The sequence below is a fragment of the Lonchura striata genome, chromosome 1, assembly GCF_046129695.1.
Source record: "Lonchura striata isolate bLonStr1 chromosome 1, bLonStr1.mat, whole genome shotgun sequence".
NCBI lineage: Eukaryota > Metazoa > Chordata > Aves > Passeriformes > Estrildidae > Lonchura > Lonchura striata.
In genome coordinates, this window is record NC_134603.1 from 93,269,384 (window position 1) to 93,292,297 (window position 22,914).

The following is a 22,914-nucleotide window of genomic DNA, read 5'->3' on the forward strand; positions in this document are numbered from 1 at the left end:
ATTCCCTAACCTCAAAAGGTAGAAAAGCATAAAACATTTTATTGAAAGTCTGAAACTAGAAACTCATCTACCTTCACTCACTCCAGTGACTGAAAAACCCTTTCCATCCAGCTGCTGCCATTGCCACAAACACAATAATCTCATAGGATGATACCTGAATACTTTTATCAAGTTTTTTTATCAAGTTTTAAGCATCTTCAGTTTACCTTGTTAAAATTTTGCAATGTTGGCATGTTACAGTTTTATGTAACAGTGGTGTGTTTCAACAGGAGGAAGATGTACTTTAATTTTTTGTAAAAACATTTCCAGCTATTAACTGGCAAGATTTCCTGTATTTGCAAAAAATAATAAAATTAAGCCATACAACACCCTGGTGACACAAGATGAGGCAAAGCATTTAAAGACCTGTTCAAAACCACAAAGGGGGGCAGTTAACATGCAGGGGGCTGAGAGGCTCCTGCCCCTCCACCACAGGCTTCTTCAGTCTGTCTGGTGACCAGAGACACTCTGTGTACTATCTCTTACCTCAGTGAATTATCTGGATGTGTCTCCATGTGGGACTCCAGGCCATACTTGCAAAAAAAGTCTTTGAAACACACTGGACAATGATAAACTTCATCATCAGCCCTTTTATCCCCTTCACCAGAATGGCCATCCTCGACAACCTTCAGAAAAAGGGAAAAAAAAACCTCACTAGACCAAGTTGTAAGCAACAAACCAAACTTGCAATCCATTCAAAGTCTTTCTCTTACACAAAGTTGGAAGCTTCATGTGTAACCTTGCTGCAAGCAAATACAAAAACATTCCTCAGGAGAGATAAGTGGCAGAGCCTTGGCACATGTGTAAGAACATGCATGACAGAAAAGGAGTCTTGGTAGGAGATAAAGTGTGCAGCTGATTCACAGATATATCAGTTCTAATGAGGAACTGTGATTTGAAGAACTTATAAACCCATGTGTTCATATACCACTGAACAAGCATTCCTCCCCCTTCAGAAAGCCAGGGGAGCTGTCAGCCTAAATTATTTATGCCACTGAGATACTGCCAACTGCTAAGTCAAGTGGTTCAGGGAATAGCAATGAACTTCTGCATTTTTTCTATACTTCTCTTCTGATTAGAGGGAGAAAAGTATGCACAGAACGAGGGATACTGTGCTAAATGGAACTGCTACTAGCTCACCATTTAGAGATGGTAAGTGGAAAGAGTTAAGTTTGGCAGACACTATACATTTAGTACAAATGACTGAGATGTGTTAAAATATTTCATAAACAAAACCCTAATGGAAATGTCTAGCCTTCAAATAATTATTTTCTGGTCACTCTTGCAACTCAAATAAGGCAGGATTATGCTACTGTGAAAGGGAAATGTACTGTAGATTATTTTTTTCTCCCTCCAGATCTAGACAAAAGTAGACTTTAGCTGCTCCTGCTTTTTAAGTACAAACTGTTTTTTTAAAAGTTTAAATCACCATCCTCTAAGAATACTACAAACTATATGGGAGGACATAAAAAAGGTAGGGGAAAAGCTGCATCAGCAAAAGAATAGGACATCCTCTTGTCATCCCACAATAATTACTTGTAAATCAAAAGTAAATTCAAAAATTTAAACAATAAATATTTTTTTTAATTGAATTATTTCAATCTCTGAAATTAGAAAATAATGTTCAATCCCAGAAACTATGTTGGCTACACAGGATAAGCAAGGCAACTCATATACAGAGCTGTAACAAGTCTGTGCTGACTACACAAACCAAACAGCTGACCATTTAGGAGGTAACCAGGAACATCTTTAGCTTCATGCCCCGTAAAGAACCTTTTTTGCAGGTGTCCTCTCATCTCTGTCCAGCTCAGCATCGTGACTGAACTTCCGTTTCGAAGACAATCGCCTGCGCTTCAGCGGCGAGGGGGGAGTGGTGCTCGCTGTGCTGTTTGGATCCTTCTCATGAATCTTCATGTGCCTGAGAGGAGAGGGAAGAAGACACTGTAAGCAGGCAAATCCAGGGCAGGAAGTCCAATGTAAATTTTAATGCCGACACCACTTCTAAGGTTTGCCTTTAAAGGACACCATCAGAGATCCCATAAACCAGCCTGAACTTCTGAAAAACAGCTGAGGCATAATCCAGCACGGGCCCTTTGCAGTGCCTGGGCCTGTGAGGGGTCGCAGCAGGGAGCCCACAAACCTTCCTCCATGTCCCAACTCCCAGAACGACACTTGCCCTGATAACAACTCTTTCCATGAGCACCGTGCCCATTCCCCATCATCCACAAGGTCCTGGTTCTGCCTAAACCTGCTCAACAATCCACATACCCAGCCTCCCTGTCTTGTGGCAGTCTAGTACGCAAAAGCCTGCAGCTTAGCATCCACTTCTCTCAGTGCAAAAAAAAAGCACCTCATCTTCAACCAGCTCTCTGTCTAGAGTTTGAGATTGTACCTCAAATAGATCTGTATATGTTAATGCCATTGTTTCCTTCTCATCCTTAACACCATGGTGGACCCCAATATCAAATTTCAAGTGCAGCTTTGAAGTCAGGACTATCTGGTCCCACTGTTACAGTGCACTAGGTATAGCTTGCAAAACTTGTACTGCCAAGGCATGTTCACAAACCTGCTTTCCCAGGAAAACAACTATTTCTTGTCACAAAGATACAGGAAAAGGGAAAGGAACAGAATTATTCAGGGAGCAATCTCATTAATATCTGTTTACCTGACCCACTTGACTCTTGGTTTTCTGTATTTGCAACCTGAGGAAGACACTGTTGTCTAGTTCCCTTCAGTTGGAAGGTACTGCTGCCATGCCTTTTCTTCTGATAACTCAAAGCTCAAATTTAAATTTTCCTTTTTTTTTAAATAAATGGCCTTTAACATCACTTCAAATGTATAGAAAAGAAAAAAATGTATGTTCCTAGATACAATTGAAATTTTTTGCTCCTAATAGCTAGATATGTGAGTGCAGGAGGGAGCTGCCATTTGTCCATAATTGACTTCAAAGAAACACAATAGAGACAATGTTAATGGCACTTGGGCAAATCTTTCAGAAGTCACATCCACAGCTTGGCTCAGGACAGTGCCATTTAACATGACTGCACAATGTCATGTTCTAACATGAGAGAATGTTGTAACCCAGACAAGTCTTGCACGTCCTCATAACTGCTTTGGTGTTATGACATAAAATCTGTTTCAGTTTTGGATGCCAAGGGCATGATGCTTTGAGATAACACACTGAACCAAACTGACCTACAGCACAAACTGACCCACAGCAGACCCCACTGGAGCTGCTGGGAAGACTGTCTCATCAGACAATGCTTTTTTTAATGTTTCCTTTCACAATCTCAGAAGCTTTATAGAAAAAAAGAAGGCAAAAAAAAAATCAGTGTCTCAAACTGCAGCCTGTCTCAAACAGCAGGGTGTTGTGCAGGAACAGCCTCAAGCCAAAAGCCCCCACAGGTACCACGACCGATGCAAGATTAAAATGGCTGTTCAGCTACTGCCTGCTTTCAGCACCCATCAAGGCTGGGGCTGCTGGGAGAATCAGGTCCATGAGGAAAAACCTATCGTCTCCCCAAATCCCCAGTAACTCTTGGTGGTCGCATAACTGGTGGATAGACACTGGTGACACCTGTCAGTCTCATCTACGTGCAGATGTGCCCAGCAGATTGGACACAGAATCGTGGAAATGTTGCTGAAATTGTCTGACCTCTTTCCCTGCCAATCACACATTTGGGAGGAGAAGGAATGCTGAAGGTTTGAGCATTTGGCTCTCTCCAGGTTTGACAGAAGCCAGAGAAAACCCAGAGTGCTGACACAGCATACAGAGTGCTGTGCACTCCTCTGCCTTGGCCTTCTGGTAGCTCTGGCACCACAGGCACCAAAGCAACTGATTTATCCACACAAATCCAGTGCTACCTTGTCTCACAAAATCTGCAGGAAGGCATATATAGATACTCTATGGCCTCATTTTCTTCAATCTTGGTTTTTTTTTTTTTTTTGGTTTTTTTTTGTTTGTTTGTTTTTTTTTTTTTTACCCTGTGACACTGATCTAACTCTTTGTGCTAGCTAGAGCTTCTTTCATGGGTGATAAAACAGCAGCCTGATCTGCAGTTGTCTGTATTTATACAAAAATAAAGGAGAAGAAACCAGTTATTTGTTCAAGGGGTTCCTGTCCACAATGATAGAAGATAAAATTCAGAAAGCATCTTGGAACAAAAAAAAAATCAAAATATTCAACTGCACAGGCAAAGCAAAATCTGGAAGTTTGGATTGTTTGTCTATGTTTTTATTATTTCTTTTTGGTAAAGACTGCTTTCCAGTTTCAATGACCTCTTGAAAGTAAAAACAGAGGCTTTTGCTGTGCCTGTCTGTGCCTGCACCCCAGGCACTCACACACAGCCTGACTGCTTAGCCCTCTGGCAGCTTGTCTGAAGGCCAGTTACTTTTCAGATAGCTAGAGAGCAAAATCAGTCAAGCTAAATCACATACATCCTGAAAACAAACAACAAGAAAACTGCTATGCATTGGGCGTGGGACTTTTTCTTCCCATTTTATTTTAAAGTCTCTTTCCAAACATTAACAAGTATGCACAACTCCTGTTTAGCAGCTACCTATGCAAAACAGCTTCCTTAGGGCTAAGTTCTTTCCTTCTGCTGTTTGTCCACCTGTTGAACTCTGCTAGTTTTGATGCAACTGGCTCCTACTTGAGAGGGGTGTGATGGCACATCCACAGCACACCAACATGAAAAACCCTTGCGACCTCCAGGTTAGTGACAGCCCAACCTAGCACCTCTGCCTGGCATGACCCACTGCATGCAAACACACTGGCTCCTGCAAGTCCCAAAAGCAGTTCAGCTGTGCTTGAAGTGTGAAATTTGCCAATAAGGCAGGGCTTGCTAACATGGGTACAGCATCACAGTGATGGGGGCTTTGCTATGTCTGGTGTCAGTCACGGGCTGCCCCAACTGCTTGCAGTTCTCATTCCTGCAACGTGTGTGCTTTTGCCGTGTCCTAAAAGCCACAGCAGAAATCCATACCACAGCAAGGTATGTGGTGACCCCTTCATGTTTTAGTTTTGCATACTTGAAAGGAAGCAGCCTAAGCTAATGAGCTATAAACAGGAAGACATCCTGACTGCACCTTTGACTTTTACTGTGTAGGTCAAACATCACAGCTGCTGTGATAGTCCTATGCATGTTATCATTAAGGAAAAAAAGGAAAAATCCAAAACCAAAGCAGCAGGTTCCAGAGTTCTCAAGGAGAGTCGCAACCTGCCCACGTTACAGCCAGCAGGTTGTTCCTTTGGCAGGTTAAGCAAGTTTCACTGCATCAAGTTAAGGGTGGAGAGGAAAAAGATTACTAGAGCTACAGCCCAAGATAAGCGGGAAGATAAAGCCAAGAAGTACAAAGGAAATACACAATCTTCATCTCTCTCTTTTACTTTGCAACATGGATGTCATTCTGCCTCGAGACAACATTTATCACCCAACATGGGCTGAACTTCAGCAGATGCCAAGTCACATCCACATCCACATCCACAACCTTTCTTTCAAACACTCCCTTCACTGAGGCTTCTTCTACTTAAAAAGTTTCCTAACCATAATTAAGGGGGGGAAGTATTTGTGTTGCCTTACTCCTTTAGAAGAGTTTGCCTTGATTAGATCTTACATGTAACAGTGAAAATATTCAACCTCACTGTTCAGCCTGCCAAGATACAAGACGAACAGGAACAAAGCTGTGTTTAAAAGTTATTTTCCCTTTGTGACTATAACAACATATTTTGGCCTGACAACACTGGCATGCTTAGAATGTAAAAGACAGGCTTGTAAGTCAGGCTGGCTTTCAGCATCTTACAGTGATAAAAAAATGATATGACATTCATCAGTTCCAAAAAATAAAGATAAACACTCAACACTTTAAGTGAGAATGCAGTTCAGAAAAAAAGAAGGGCAAAGTAAGGACATGCACAGAAATGCCTATATTCAGTTGCAGATGCAAGTTACAAGCACCAGCAGCTTTGAAGTGACCACTACTGCAGCTCAGAAGACATCCAGAATCACACCAGATGAAACTTGGATTTCTTTTTCTAAATTAAATCAATGAATTGTGGCTCTGAGCCATTCTACAGAGCAATCAAAGTACAGCAGACAAGTTCAGGAAGGTACAGAGCCCTGAAATTGGCACCTCATAGTCTCCCCAGCATGCCTGCAAGTACATATGCACTTGGGACAGTGCTGAGGGTAGAACACTAAAATCCAGCCGGGATGCACAGGATGACAGGAAAGAGATAAACACTTGAGCTTAATATTAGGGACAACTCATTTGAACTAAGTGCTAGCTAGCCTTGACTAACCTCTCAAAGAAAGTAGTGGAATTCCATTTAAAATTAGACCAGAGAAAGAACCAGAAAATTTTGAAAAAAATAAATATAAAACGAAAAGAGGAAATTAAGTCTTTTCCAATCATGGTCTGATCCATCTCTGAACTAAACTCTTAATGTTTAAGAACTGCTGTGCAAAAAACCTGAAATACCTTCCTATATACTATACTTCATGCAGCACAGCTGTATAAGAAAAAGCTGTCCTCATAATCTCTTCCCTCCTCTCCTTACATAAAGAATTTCACAGGTGAGCCAAGAGGATCCAACTGTGCTAGGACTGTGTGCCAGTCAGCCCTCCCAACAAAATCACATTTTTTCAAGTTCCTGACTGACTTTCATTCCATCTTCCCACTTAGGATCACCTTCTGCTTCCCCTCTTCTGCCACAACTTTCCTCTCCCATCTCAGGGTCACATGAGAAGATGAGCAGGATGACTAAGATGATAGTGCACAAGAATTCCCCTGGCTTCTTTTTTTTTCCTTTCCTTTTTAAAGACAAATGAGCAGAAAATGTTTTCAGCCCCACACTGTAATGCAGAGCATAATTCCAGGAGGGTGACTGTTCCACCAGAACAGTAGCAAGTGAATATTTTGCTACTTTACATTGAAGAAGAGACTTCTGTAGTAAGAGGCAAATGCAGAACTCAAGTGTCTTCTTCCTTTTTCTCTTGTGTTGGAACAGTCTCTGTGGGAGGTGACTCATGGGGAGGGCAGGTGAGCATTTGTCCTGCTGAAGTGACATGCAGGTCCTGCTGGTCACATCCTAGTCTTTACCAGATCTCTAAAAAGGGCTGATGTATTTTCATAATGCCAAGGGGATTTGCATATTGATCATATAAGCTTTCTGGAGGCCTCAAAACAGGGCAGCCTACAGCTTCAATGCCAAAACCAGAACGTGGGCAGGTTTTGACTGGCTGGCTCAAGGCTAGAATGAGCAGCCAAAGCATCCTGAAGGAGGCAAATGCAAGATGCAGCTGCTTCTGGCTCTGGGTCCCATTGAATTATGAACAAAACCAGGAGCTTCTGCTTTGCATGCAGGATAACCTGATCAGCACCACTTTGGCTCTTGGAGAGAAATCATCCCTCAGCATGTGTGGGAATCCCTCACCTCTTAATTCTGGGGAGATAAAAGTACACTCTAGCTGCACCTTGAGTTTCTATGCTTCCTGATGTGCATTAGGTCCCAAAGTAAAAAGGCCTGTCTGGCTTGGAGGCCCAGCCTAAAGGAAGGTATGGAACAAAAGGGTGCATTTGCAGCCCCTGAGCAGAGCTCAGGGTTAAACCTCTCCCTTAGAACTGTGGCAACACAAGCACTGCTGGCTTTCAGTCAAGAGAGGTTTATGCCAGGTAGGTCTGATTAGAAGGAGCAGCATGTCCAGAGGGGGAGCAGCAAGCAATTTCACTGAGGCCTGGTTGGGAAAGTCCCAGCATCTAAATCAAGATTAATTCTTGAGCACAGAATCCAATGTATGTATAAACACCCTCCTCCTCCCTCAAGTCTGTGGAAACACGGTGGGGAGGCCAATGAATCTGGGCATTATCAGTCCAGAGAGATCATCTGACAGTATCAAGTTCAGGTTCTGGCTTCATATCCCACATAATATTATAAGTTTCTCCACTTTACCACTAGATGTACCCTATACTCTACTGTATTGCACGTGATTATTCCTCATCTCCCTTGTGATTTCTAGACAGTTTGGTATCAAAACCAAATGGAAAATCCTTATATATCTGATGCTTATCTGAAGACAAGGAAGCCACACATCCAATCATTCAAATCAAAGACAAAGAATAAAAATCGGTCCTTTTCATCCTTCACCTAATGTACAGTACACTTTGTTTTTCCTCTTACAACAAAAAGAATTACTCAAGTTATCAAGCTGGTCTGGGAAGGGCTGAGCTGGTCAGTACAATTAATCTGATTCAATTGCTTTATGTCTTTCACTATTTTGTGTCTCAAGATCTTTTACTTACACTGCTCCTCCCAAATAACAGTAAACAAACTCCAAAGAATCATAAAACCCCTTTTCAATACTTTAAAAAAAAAGTCTATCCTTCAGAACATGACCAAACATCTCTGTTTAGAAAAAAATACTTTGCTTTGTTAAAGCTTCAACTTAGTGACATGGTATCAGAACAACAGGAGTGCTGTTTGTTCTGACACCATGCATCCAAGAGGATGAAATTTGGACCATGATGTACTTCATGCTCCATGAAATGGAAAATGTCTCAAAGAAAGAGAAGACAGGCTTTAAAATTACACTCCTTTCAGATATTTTTATGTCACATTTTCTTTGTCACTGTTTTTGTTGCATTCATCTTAAAAAATGATACTTTAGCCCAAGTTGCCTGGAAATGTAGGAAAACACAGGGAACTTCTCTTCAAAGCTCCTGCCATTTGATCCATACAGGAAGTAAATCCTAAACAAAGAGAAAGTGAAGCAGCAGTATTTTTAGGAACAATCATTTAATACCCTGCTGCTAAGTCCCTCCTTAAGAGTCTCGTGAATATGACTGAAACTTAAGTCAAAAGTGCAGTAACATTATGCCCTTGGGTTAAAAAGTTTAGTCAGTTGTTTGTTTGTTAAAACATGTAGAGAATCTGTATTGACAATGTATTTCCAGTGTTAATTACCAACATCACCCACTTAAGAGAGCAATCTACTCAGCCCTTGCCAGTTGTAATCACAGGAACCAAAAAGTTGGAGGTAATTTTGGAAATCAGACATGAACTGTACTAGGACAAGTTTCTGTTTGTCTTCTCTTTTTTGGCTTAATACTTGTATCCTCAAAAAAAACCCCAAAAATGGCCCAAAAAGCCCTCAGACACACACACACATACTTCACAGCAAGTCATAAGACAAATACCAAAATCCCAATCACATGGGAAAGTCCCTCTTAAAACTGCAAAGCAATTTCAAAACAAATTCCAAGCACCCCCATATACTCTAGTGGTAACCAGTACTGAACCCTAGCATGGGACAAACCAAAGGAAGCTGAGCAGCAGGACTCCATGGCTATGCTGGTAGGAAAGTCATTGCACTGCATGCAGGGAAAGGGTATGGTGGGGCAAACAGGTCCCAGGAAGGATGAGATTGGGATGTCCTAACTCATTTCAGCCACATGTCTGTAGGGAGGCCCAGCAGGAGATCCCCCTGCTAGCATTCCCCAAGAGAGCCAGGCAGTGCCATCCTGCTGGCATGGCGGCACACCTCAACATCCTCATGGAGTCTCCAGTGCTTGTTCTCACTGTTCACCATGGCTAACGTGGTCCTGGGGAGCCTCTCCACGCAGCAATGCGTGGTGGCACGCAGGTGTATGTGCCCCCTTGGTGCCACACAGGTGGCACACAGACATGGCCTCAGCATCCTTCTCAGCTCATAGTGGCTGCTGCACCGCCTGGCTCCCAGCGCAGTGAGATTCTCCTGGCAGAAGGCATGACTGAGATGACAGAAGTGCCATTATTCAGATCCACCAAGGCTGGCTGGGTGTGCTAATGCTGAAAAAGCCATGGGTGATTACATTTGAACGACAGATTTCAAATCTCTTTTCAGTGCTACGGGGACAGTCTGCAAAGTTAACCAGTGTCACGCAGCTGCCAATACATGATACCTAATGATATACGATACACACACATGCACACAGAGCACTCTATATTTTTATCCTAGAGAAAAAAATTTGCTTTGCTGTGAATAAAAGCAAGTTGTAAGCATGAGAAGAAAGATAATGATCAACAAATCCAGCGAGGGGGGGTACCACTTCTGAATAATTATTCTGTATTCACATTTAAGCAACTACTTGCTACACAGACTCAGCAAGTTCAAACAGGCTGAAATTGATACAACTGCATTCCCAGCTTAGCTCAAAGTTACTCCTATTCCCTAACAGCGACGTTGTCAGAATACCTCAAAGGAAAAAAAGGGAGACAAATATTTGCCTGATGATGCTGTGACAGGGAAGTGATTCAAACCATGCCTTCAAAGCAAAGCTTCCCAAAGGACTGCAGAAGAAAGCAGTTTGCATCAACCCTGGCATAAGGGACGGCAAAAGAGGAGGAAATGTAGTGTGAGCATCCCAGTACCACTTCACCAAGCTGTCACACACAGTTTACATTATGTTCAGAGCAGACCTAAATTAACAGTGCTAAATACTGCAAGGAGACTTCCAAGCTGTAAGAAACTTTATTACTGGGACAAGATCCTCCTTTATTAAACAAGATCCTTCTCAGGCCATCATACTTCCTTTAAGCTTTGAGAAAAAAGGATTAACAACAGTAAAATTAAGCAGAAGTAATATTTTTTAAATGTACAAAAAATCTGGCCTGGGCCATTCTGAACTGTTTCCTTCAATCTTTTTGGAGATTTGTGGTTTTTAGGCATGTCTTTTAGATACCAGACTATATAACTTTATTTGGTTACTTCACTGCTGATTTTTCAGAAAACTTTATGTTTAAAGAAAACAGGTGTTATTAGGATGTAAGGATAATTAAGGCCATTTTAAATTTTGGTAACGGGAGGAAAAAGGAGAGAGAAGGAAAGAGAAAATCAGAGGAAGTATATCAACAGGGAAAATACTTAGCCTAAAGAGCAAACACAGTCAAAGAAGTCCTAGGTATGTCCTGCCTCCCCTCCAGAACCACACCCCTTTCTTAACCAAGCAAACATAAGCCTCAGCTACTTCCCAGAAGCAAGCAAAGCCCTCTCGCTGTTGGTTCCCTCTCACACTCCACTGTTGAGCAATCCTGATGGCACAGCACAGAGCAACTTGCTGCGTCACACAGCTCAAGAAGGAAAACACAGACGGCCAGGGACGCTGTGCAGATGGAGCAGGGTATCTCTCCCTGACACACACACACGCACACACAACACATGCACACTCGCAAGGAAGCTGCACGAGATAAGGGAAGCTCATCTTCCTTAAAAGCAGGTTCTCCACATGACCCCGGTATCAGCAGCCACCAAGTATCTCAAGGGGCAAGGAAGTAAAAGGTTATCACTGCACACACACAAACTGCAAACTTCCCAGTGCTGAGGATGGCATCCTAGCAAAAGCGGTTTCACGTGCTCAGCCCATTTCCTCTCCTGTTCCTGAACATGTGGTCCTCCTTCCTTAGAGCATTCCCTTGCTTGAGGAGAGAAGAACTAGGAAGAAGTTTCACATCTTATTACATGTCTGTTAAGTCAAACTTAAGGAAACAAAAGTCCCCGCATGACCTATGCTACCTTACAGGAGTTTGTGAACTTTAGTTCTCAAGTGGAGTTCATACAGTCTATGAACAATTGACACCTTACTATCTCTCCCCTCTGTCTGAAACTGTCAAAAAAGTTACCACTGTCTTAGTGTAAAAAATGAGCCACACAGAGGTTGGACACCTTCTCTGTTTCAAGGTATCCTTTCACATGAGTCAGCACTAGAAAGCTGACTCTGAGGATTTAGAAAAAAAATCACTTAAGAGTGTTTAGCAAACTTCAGCTAAGAGACCAGCCTGATGAACTCGGCATATCTCTAGATGCCCTCAAGAAACAGAAAGCAGTATTTGCATACTGTGTGATATTTAGTAGTTGTATAATGGCACTACTACTTTAAAAACTGTATCTTTGCCTAAGCTGTGTATATCTTGCATATGAGCATCATAGCTCAACAACCCTAGTGAAAGTACCTGCCTAAGTCCAAACTACAAGCTTCCCCTTGCTTTTTTAATTATTTTTTTTTAACAGCTACAGAAGCTTCCCCCAATGCTGTCAATCTACTGTTATGGAATAGCCTATTTTAAAAAGAGGGGAGGAGAGAACAAACTTGCTGACCCTGAGAGGGGGTATGTTCTGCCGTTTGCTGGTTTCAGCATGCTGAACTAGAACAGGTTGAGCAGGTTAGATACTGGGGGGAAAAAACATAAAGCTGGAAGACATACATTAAAGGTGGAATGACAGCAACCACAAATGCAGTTTGTGATAGACTTTTTTCTCATTCTTGTGGGTACTTTGCCCAGTATCTTTTTGGGGGATAGGACAGGGAATACATGTTCATAAGAAAAGTGATGCAAGTATTTCTGATATGCATGCACAACAGGCTGAACAAAGATTACCTTAACATACAAACTCACAGAGCAAACTTTCTCACCACCGGCATTTTCTGCACAGAATCAGCCAACTGAAGTACAAGCTACAAGACAAACCATGAACTGAAAAGTGAACAAAACAACACGTTATTTGTTAACCTTGAGAGCTAACATGTCCACAAGAATCACATGTCAGGTTTATGGCAGAGGACTAAAAGCACTCAACTCCTCACAAAGATCACCTGGATTTTCTAGTGCTTGCTAAGTTAAGGCTTGTATTTATTTTGTAGCTCTTCAAGGTGAGAAGGGGAGGAAACATCCCTGAGAATACTAGACCTTCAGAGGAGGTGATATTCCTGAAAGGGTACTTATGTGGAAAGATCAAGGTCTTGCACTGCCATGTGCTCTGAGACTAGAGTCTAATCTGTCAAGTGGCTTGTGCTTATTTGAACTGTGACATGGGTAACAAAGCAGCACTAAGCTACGCTCAATACGCTCTGTTATAGGGGAGATTCATGTTACTGCCCGTGAGGAGGGCAGCATTACTGTGCCATGTCAGACCACCCTCTCCTCGACACAAATCACACCAGAAACCTAAACTCATTAAGACTGTCCCCTTTTTTTGCCTTGCAGGAAACCAAAACACAAGAACCCACAGCCTTACAATGCACAAGATTAGACTTGTGCAAAGGCACACATCGAGAAAGGCAACACACAGAGAAAATCTAGGACTGAAAAGCACACTGAAGTCTTATGTTTAGGTACTGAGGAGCTCTGGAGATGCAAGTATAACGTTCCTCATTGTGTACGCTTAGATTCTCAAGAACAATGGAGCTAATTAAGGTCTGCATATAAATCTTAACTCTGCACTTCCTTGCTTCATTTGATTCTAATCAGATCTCAGCACTCATGTTTTTGTGTTAACTTCCTTTGCTGTTCTTTAATGATAACTGAAGGGGGATACTGTCCAAGCCTACAAGCAGCATGTAACACATCTGAAATCATGGCATCTCCTTTCAGCTCTGAGGGCTCACAGAGGTTCTGTGGCACAGGAGGTCATCCAGAATCTTTTATTGCTGAAGATACTGGTGGAGGGCATTTTTTTTTTTTTTGAGCACCCTATTTGTGAGCCATGTTAATTAAATAAAAGTTTATAGATAGTCTTTCCAGGAGTAAAACTACTCAGCAACAGTGAGACAGACAAAAGTTTCTTCCTGGAACAATTAAAAACACTGTAGACTTCTAATCTGAATAAAAGACACAGAGAAACAGACTCTTACTGCCGTATTGTTTTTGAAAAGGCTTTCTTTCTCTCTTCCTAATTTAACCTTCTTCAAAACATGGGGGTCTCAGCAGAGTACCAAACACATATTCTGGGTACTATTTGCTGACAGGAGAGGCCAAAAAACTTTCCTCCACCTGTTTCTCCATCCTTATTTACAAAACGTACTAGCAAAAAATGTAACGAACATTCTTAACTGCAAAGAAAACCAAACCACCTATCACATCTCACCTGCATCCCACAACTACAGTCATCAGTTGCTGGAAACAGAAGTTAGGCCTCTGTGTTCATTATCCCTGCTGAAGAATTAGGGCACTTGCATTTGCTGAAGATTATCTTTCACTAGCATGCTGACAGTGATTAAATCATTCCCCCACATATAAGGAATGGATTTAAAAGCCTGTAGTACAGCCTGGTTCTTAATATTTAAGAGCGCTGCTTACCCATTACTACATTGAAATAAAAGCTCCTTAAGAGATGACCAAAGACACATTTCTATTGTGCAAGACAATGAGAGACAGCCTTTTCACATGTGTGAAGTGTCAATGATTTTCTGTGTGGGCAGCTCCTTAGCTATTTGTTTTTAGCTTCAAGATCTTTCACATTCAGTTTTTCAAAGCTACACCAAATTTCCACTTGCAAGCTACCAGAGAGCAAACCAGGTTGTAACAAGGCAGTTCCTCTCCTCTTCTGGGAAAGAAAAAAGGTCTTCATCACATTTGGCTATGTTCTGCCTCCAAAACTTCCATCTTAAGCAAATGCCAGCCTGCACGTGCTGGACTACAGAGATCCTATTTGTACGTGAAGGCTGGGCATTGTTACTGCGCTGCACCCCACAAAGCACACACACGTTACTGGAAGCAGGCCAATGCCATAAATAACACAGGAGCGATTCACAGGTTGAATGCAGAGACAGGATGGATTCAGCCAGATCTTGAGGACACTCTGCCTACTGGACATTGCAGAGTCACAGGTGGCCTGTGTGCATGCCTGCCCATGACACCCGGGCTCTTGTTAGAGGGAGCAGAAAAACCTTTGAAGTGTATGCATCCCAACCCCTATGCCTTTATCAGGATCCAACACTCATTTTCTCAGCAGTGCATTACAATCTTCCAGACTTGCACACTCTTCACGTGCCAGCAAAGATGGACGGTTAAAATGTCAAAATTCACAGATTACCCTCCAGCATGTGCATTTTCTGTCTTTCTCAAGAAACTCAGTCAGCAACACACAGGTGCACACATAAAGTGTTGTTTCAGAAAGACTTGAACATCAGAGTATTACCATACCTTGATTAAAAAGACAGCTGTTTATCTCTCCACAGCATATTAAAATCAGAAGTTTGGGAAAACTATCTAGTACTGAAAGTCAGACTGAGAAATGAAAGTGCCTTCTTAATTAAAAGAAGAAATACCTTCTTTGATAGGACCTTTGTAAGAATGCTTCAAAGCAAAGCTTCTGTGATCCAGATCTTCCAATCTGAGTTTCAAAGACTTCTGCATGTGGTTGTTGCATGTGGTGTTTCACATGTGCCAAAAAAAAAAAAAAATCCCCCAACTTTGAGACCTGCTCCTGAGATGGTACATAAACAGCCCACAAGTACCTAAGCAGGATGTAAAAAAAAAGTCATTCTGAATAATTTTGTCATGTATGGGGCAATGAATGAAAAAGACAAAGAAGGTAGATACTTTCTACATTTTAGTTTCAAATGAAACACTTCAGTTAGCTTGCATTACTGGACTTATATGGACAGTCTTAAGAAAACCAGCCATGGACAATGCTCCTTCATTTACCAAACTGGAAAGCTGTGGCTGAAACATGTGTTATCCCTTTACTCTTTTCAGACTTGCCACAGAGCCTTTAATAGCTTCCCACTGGAAACTGGCAGGAAGGTAATTTCTCGCCTCCCTTTTGGCATTTATACCCCATTAAAATTTCTACTTGCATGGAGAGCATGTCTTTGGCAGGGAGGAAAATGTGACTTTAAAGTGATAGGCATGGACTATCCTTAGTCACAGAAATGGAAAAGGAACTGCTGGCAAAGTATCCTACCCCCAAAGGAAACACTTTTGGAGCAAGTGGAGGCATCGCCCTTCCCAATGAAGGTTGATGCATGTTCTATTTGACTGCAACACAGTAAGTCAAGGAAAATTTTTTTCTCTACCTCAAGGTCCCTTCCTAATGCTCACAAACCACCACTACAACCACAGCAGCAGCCTAACTCCTCTGTCTGCATTTTGGGGAGAGGTAGTGGTAGAGACAGAGCATGAAACCTGAAACCTCCTATTTGGTGTCAGAGTCTAGACCCAAAAGGACTCCTCGGAGTCGGCATTCACAGATAAACTCCCTAGGGAGTTACTATGACATTACAGATGAAAACCTTTGGAAAGTCTTTAGTAGTCACAATCTTCTGAGTGGAGACAGTACACTGGAAATCCCCAGCTCTTACACAGCACAGAAACTCTTCATACACCCCCTTCCCCTCCATATAGTTTATGTTCCTGATGGAGATATGAGTATTCAACTTTAATTCACTGTGACTGAGAGAAAGCAAAGAAGGGTGAGGATAAGGCTAAGGGATAAGGGTAAGGGATAAGGGTAAGAGATAACCTGGGCTCAGAGTTCCCTGTTGAAAATCCTGGCCAAGAATCACACTGGTCAGAAAAGGAAGCAGGTTTTAACCTCTTTTTCTTACTAGTATTGCACAAGAGAACCTTCCCACTCCACCCCAGTCTGCTGTGCCCATTCAACTTAGACTTGTTGACGAGGAGCCAAGGAGCACAACAAAAAGAAATTGGACTTCATGTGAGAGGCTATGACTCATTAACAAATGAAGTGTTGCATGTATTGTGGGAGTCAGGAAGGCCAGCATCGATTTCACAAGTGAAGAGTACATGCAACACCCCAGCACAGCTACAGCAACTCAAGGAAGAGATGTGCAGGAAACAGCACACAGCGAGTTCTCACTCACTCCACAAAAAAGTTCATCTGTTGCACAGTAGTTTTACTGTAATGCAAAAGAGCATCAAGTAAGAGCTCTGGAGTTTTTTTCTCCCTTGGTAAAGTGAAGGTGGTGAAAGAATACTTTTGATGGAGATGGTCGGCACTTGAGAGTGTAACAACATTGGTAAACATTTTCTAACCCAAAAAAGCAACCAAAACTTGTCTCCTCTCCTCTACTCAGCAGAATGCCTAATGATGTGGTTGCTTTGAGGTTTAAAGACTGATCAGAAATTTCATTTTGTGATGGAAGAGCAGTAAGTACTCCCATGGCACAGTATTTCCCTGGACAAACCATTCCATTGAACTTTTTCCCCTAAAAGGTCTTTTAAAAGTCTGGATTTAAAAATAGTATAGACAGTTAAATAAGAGCCAGAACATGGCAGGGGGGAAAAGAGAAGAGAGGACGTACATGGCATAAGCCTACACATTTTTCCCACCATTCAGATACCAGCAGATCAACTTCTCCCTTGCTCCTCTCCTGTAAACTAAACATATTTGGTGTAAGTGCCGTAAATCCTGGGAAGTTCCTGTAAGACCTTCACAAGTTACACTGATGCTTTACCAGCACATCACAAGTTTCTGCTGAACCTCCTCCCTCTGACCTCATGTTGTGCAATGGTCCAGGGATACCACCCTGCTGGCTACCAGGGGCACATGAGAAATTTTTTTTTGTTTGTTTCTTTGCTGGTTTAGACAGACATCTATCACTACTTAGATACAATAGCACAAAAATAGAGAACAATAAAAGAATTGCACACAAAAGAGGAGAAAGATGGACTTGTAGTATCATCTAGCTGGTACAGAAGAACAGACATGGCACCATCACAGACATGGCCTGCAGGAGTTTGACATGAGGCAGGACCTGGCAAACAGGTCCTTGCTCCGGAATCCTGAGGTAGAAGCAGTTTTGAATGAGCTGTGAGATGCATTCAGCCATAGCACTGACAGTCCCTTGGACATGATGCTAGAGCTAAGTTTGAGATTCCTGAAAAAGAAATTTACTTCACACCACCTTAGACCCGAAATACCTGCTTCAGAAAGAGGTACTGGTGGGCACAATAAACATCTTTGTTGTGAGTATGTCACAGCACCAGATAAAAAAATTTATTTCACTTTGAATTTATCCTATCTGCCTACTTGCACATTCATGCCTTCCTTTAGCAACAAGCTCCAGTATTACAGTCAGCTATAGCAACAAGAAAAGGTAATTCACTAAAAAAGACCAGAAAGCACAGTCTGCCAACCACAACTTTCCTTTAGCAGAACCAGCATGTTTCAGTGTGCTCAGGATTTTGCTTGTCATGGGTCTGGGGTCACTTGTTGCAGAGATACAAAGCTTGGGAACAGCCTTCTGCTGTTGCAAGGTAGCCCTGCACAAGAAGGAGCTTAACAGAACTGACAGGCACCTATCAGACTAAAAAACTTTTAATATTAAGAGTTTGCTTGCATGAACTTAGGTCCTTCTTAGTGTGGTCAGTAAATACAGCACTCCATCCTGGTAACTTCAGGCATCATCTTGTTAAGAGAAAAAAATGAAAACCAAACTATCTTCTCATCAGAAGGTACTGATATCTACTTCTTTTGGGCAAGTCATAGTCCGGCAAATCTGGCTATAAATTTGCTACAAAAGCATGCTAAGAATTTCTACATGGGGAAAGCTGTATAAGCAAAGGTGACTACATCAATCTCTTACAGGCCTGGAGTCAAGGTTTCAGGGGAAGCCTCCCTTTCCTGCTTCTAGGAGAGCATAAGAGATGCCCAGTGAGAAAAATCTCAAATAAACCACACAAGCAGTCATTCAGCAAGCCACCCAGACACAAGGACTGACCATCACAGAGTTCCACCACTGGAAGTCACCCTTGGATACTGACAGTGGCATCACTTGCAACTCACAGCAGTGGCCCTGCCTTCCACACGTCACACAGAGTAATGACCCAACCTGGCAAACATGTCTCACAACACCTCTGGTCAGATGAGTCAGATGTATGATTTATTCAGTGCCCAAGGTCAGTATCTCTTTGTGTTCTTCCCTTCCCATTTTTTATCTATCTTTCTAACTCTCCCCAATTCCAATCTATTGTAAGTTAAATAAATACAGAATCACAAAACTGCATTCCCTCTCTTTTCATCCTAGTGTTTAACAGGAGCAAAATGATACAGAAAAGGTAATGCTGCAAGCAGGTATTGCTCCCACTGTGCAGAACTACATTATCTGTCCTAATGTTATCAAAATCACCCTTTCATTCTACCTATAGCACACTGCTTGGAAAATTATTAGTGACAATCCAGGAAACAAGACTTCTTACTTTCCACACAGAAACAGTCTATAACCATCACTCTTGCCCTTTTGCTTGGAAGCAATATTCTTTTCCCCCACCTGTCTTACAGTTTCTTTGTAGGTTGTAAACTCTTTGATATGGGGACTAAAGCTATGTGGGAATCCATGAAGTCTTAATCAGTTCTGAGATGTTCCACCCATGCAAATAAATGAATACTGAATCAAGGGATGAGAGAGGGGAAGGAAAATACATGTGCTTTAATATTTTGTTTCCCCAATTGACAAGTGTTCATATTGCTACATCTGTACAAAGGAAACTACATTTGGAAATTTGGACTGCAGAGAATTTGCCAGATCTATAGTGCAATAAGTTGTCTATAGTGCAAACAAATATTAATGCATGTATTTAAAACCAAGATAAATATACCAAAGAGGCATCTTCATGATGGCACTTGGATACCTAAGTACATAACAACAACAGAACCCCAGATATTCTAATACAACCACTTGAATCCATTACTCTGAAGCTACAAAATTAGAAGCTACTATATAGTTTGACTATATATTTTTAACCCCTAAGAAAAATCCATTTGTCATACTACTATTACTATTAAAAAAAAAGTTATAACAACTTTTGATAATACTTAAAGAAAGCTAGAAGATCTTTCTCAATTCTGATTTCCTCCCACTACTTAAGCATCCTAGTAGCTGTAGTGTGTGTTGTGCCACATTTGTAGGTCACAGATACTCCACATTTCCTGCCAAGTGTCTTTAGTCAGCTTGCTAGTCCCTCCAAGGAAAGAAAACAGCCCCCTATATATTGTAAACCTTTCCAAACTCCTGGGACGATCAGCACTCACCTGTGCATGTTTCCATTGGTGGTGAAGGACTGTCCACATACTGAACATTTATAAGGCCTTTCACCTGAGTGCACCAGCATGTGGCGATCAAGGGAGCTCGCTGAGCTCAGAGACTTTCCACAGATGCTGCAGGAATGGTCTGTCCCTCCAGTGTCAGTGTTATGCTGGAGAAAGCAATGATTTTTTTTTTCATTGAACACCCCTTCTGAAGTGCCAGTAAAATATCAGCAAGAACTATAAACATCTTAAATTAAGCAGCTCTAAAGAGCTACTTGGCACAATACCTTATATGAGGGTGTGCCCTGTAGATACCTCTCCTCCCCAGCCCTCCTCCCTCAACTCCAGCCCCCCTCCTCCCCCCTCATCTTTAACCCCTTAATGCACCAGCACAAGTAGCTGTTTCATACAGCCTGCAATGCAGCATTTCTGCTGGGTCTGCAGCAGAAGAGGATACAGAGGGACTCAGCAACAACCCATCAGACAAATGGTACCTTGGGATGCTTTAAGCTGTGCAGTGGTTTGGGGTTGTGTGAATGGTAAGGAAAGAGGATGGAATGATGAACTTCAAGCAGAAGACAGACACTTAAAACCAAATTCTCTTTAAAGATATTAATTTTAAACTTACGGCATAGTAAGACAACAAAACTAATCTGCTTCTGAGTGTACATGCAGACTTCTGTGGCCATAAAAATGCATTAAAAGGTCAAGTTACAGCCATTAGCTACTGTGCTATATGTACCACTCTTCCTTACTTGCATTCACAGACTTGAAGATCTCTTCACATACAAAAACAACTCCCCCAAAAACATCAGGAGAGTAAAATATTAAGTAACAGTTACACTACAAGAGGAAAAACTGAAGTAATGAGTATCTAGTGAAGCCAGTCATCAACCACACCTTACCACCCAAAGTAAAACCTTCTGCTAGAGAAAAGGGCAAACCTCCTTATTAAGTATGCATATATTTCAGGAGGAGCAAGAACAGGCCTGTAGCTGACAAAAAAGTGCATTATCCAGTTAAAAAAAAGAAAAAAGCCTCCCAAAACTGCTACATCCTGTGAAAGACTAAGAGACTCTTCTACACTTGAGTTGCTTTAAAAATTATGTCTTCCTGCTTCTTAATTTGCATGACAAGTAAAAACTCTGTACTCAAACAGGATAATAAAACAGGACTTAGGCCTCATGATGGAAGTGGTTTTCCGGATCCTTAGGATACCTTAAGCTATGCAGAACAGGACACACATCCTTGTTTGAGCCACTGGGTGGAGGATGAAATGCCAGGCAAGGAAGGGAGGAAAACTACCCACCTCGGGGTTAGGTTTGTGGGCTGTACTTTTTGAAGAAAATGCAAGGGAAGGCTAAAATAAAAGCAAAACAATGGAAGCATTCCATTGGCTTGCACATGGAACTGTTTTTCACCACTGCAAAATGCAACCTGGCAAATGAAACACTCTTGATAGAAGTAAGAAACCAAGAGCTGGTACTCTGCTTACCTGACGAATGTGCATAGTTAGCTGGTGCTGTGTAGTGCAAATCTTTTCACACAAAGGACAGGTATAGGAAGACTTCTCTTCTTTTGTTTCCTGTGGACAAAAGAGGACAAAACAATCAGAAGGAATATAAATGCAAAAGGACTAGAAAGCTGCCAGTTATGAGGGTGGAAAAACATAATCCATCCCAAGTACAAAAAGCCACTGCTAAAAAAGTAACTTGCATTTATACATTTATCAACTGATAGATCCCTCAAGCAAGTTTCAGAAACCTCTGAATTTATAAACAGGGGCCATTTCAACTATCACAGAAGTACAGCAGCTGTTTTAACAGCACACTCAGCAGTAGCAATTTAGGACGGGAAGTGAAGGCAATTGCAAGGAGCTCAAACTGCCAGGAGGAATTTAGCTGACCAGAAAGTAATTCCTGGAACATCATCAGAATACATGGGCAAACATCATTATTCTTCCCAAATATTTTTAACAGCACAAGTTGTCAGAACTTCAGATTTTCCACCCCATCTTGATGGCAAAGCACTATCTTGGTGCCCTTTTGTAGGGGCTGCATGTTCTGCTCCATGGCTGACTCAGAAGGAAGAGTGGCATTTACTGAATCATCAGCACCATTTCCTTCAGCATCCTGTGTTTCTGCTGGAAGCATCCCATCCAGGCACACCAGCCAGGCCCCACCCTTCTGAAGCTCGCAAGATCTGATGAGATCATAGCAAGAAAGAGGTGACAATGCAGGAGTGTACGTGACTCCAAAAAAAGCCATTATGAAACCCATCATTCTCCGCCCAGGTGAGAATCAGGAGTAACCATGGTCAAACCACGAGTACAAACAATGAAGCCGACTGGAGAGCTCAACCTGATTTAAGAATGCCCTTGAGACACTGAGCAAAGCCACCACTCTTCTAGCAAAGGATGAAATGGCACTCTTGCAGGAACCAAAGTTGTTTGCTTCAATTTGTCCACAAGGATGGCTACTGGATGATGTAAAGGGCATTTTCACAACCTCACCAGAAGCTAGGCATGGCTTATGCACTAGTGTCTGCATATTAAAAGGAAGATGATTTGGCACTCAAAATTAAACCTCAGTTTTCCATTAGAATGATGCACAACTCTAGTGACAAGACAGTACAGAAACCATCTCTGCATGACCAATGGAAAAGCATAATTTTTAGCATAATTTTTAGCATAATTTTTATGCCAAGTGACATTTTCTACTGAAGTTCTCTTCAGCTGTCTTAAGAATCATTAGTAAAAGTTTGAAAACAAGCAAAAAGCAGAACCCATTCTAAGCAGTTCTTTAGCTGCAAGCTGATGGGTATGAGTGTGTCTATGCATTTCCTCTCTTCCCACAATTCTCTTTCCCCAGTGATATTCCAAAGTTATCCACTCAGAAGCAACCATTTCCAGGCTGTCAGACACAAGCATTCACTAAGAACATTGTGAATTACTAACCCAAGTCTCTGTGACAAATTTGCTGGCACAATAGGATGGCAAGATGCTGACACAGAATTAAAGAAAGTTCTTTTTCATGTCTCATTAAAGCAATATCCCCTCCTGCATGATATG

The 22,914-nt window shown here is 41.8% G+C and overlaps 1 protein-coding gene across 9 annotated transcripts in view; it reads right to left on the minus strand.

The window, feature by feature from the left end:
• RREB1 (ras responsive element binding protein 1) overlaps window positions 1–22,914 on the minus strand; it is a 118,686-nt gene that overhangs the window by 34,636 nt on the left and 61,136 nt on the right. For all 9 annotated transcript variants that reach the window (XM_021534642.2, XM_021534650.3, XM_077785869.1 and 6 more), the window contains 4 exons: window positions 21,340–21,429; window positions 19,848–20,011; window positions 1,813–1,957; window positions 526–665 (listed from right to left, as the gene is read on the minus strand). In XM_021534642.2, coding sequence (XP_021390317.1) covers window positions 526–665; window positions 1,813–1,957; window positions 19,848–20,011; window positions 21,340–21,429 — 539 coding nt within the window. The remainder of the gene's footprint in view (window positions 1–525; window positions 666–1,812; window positions 1,958–19,847; window positions 20,012–21,339; window positions 21,430–22,914) is intronic.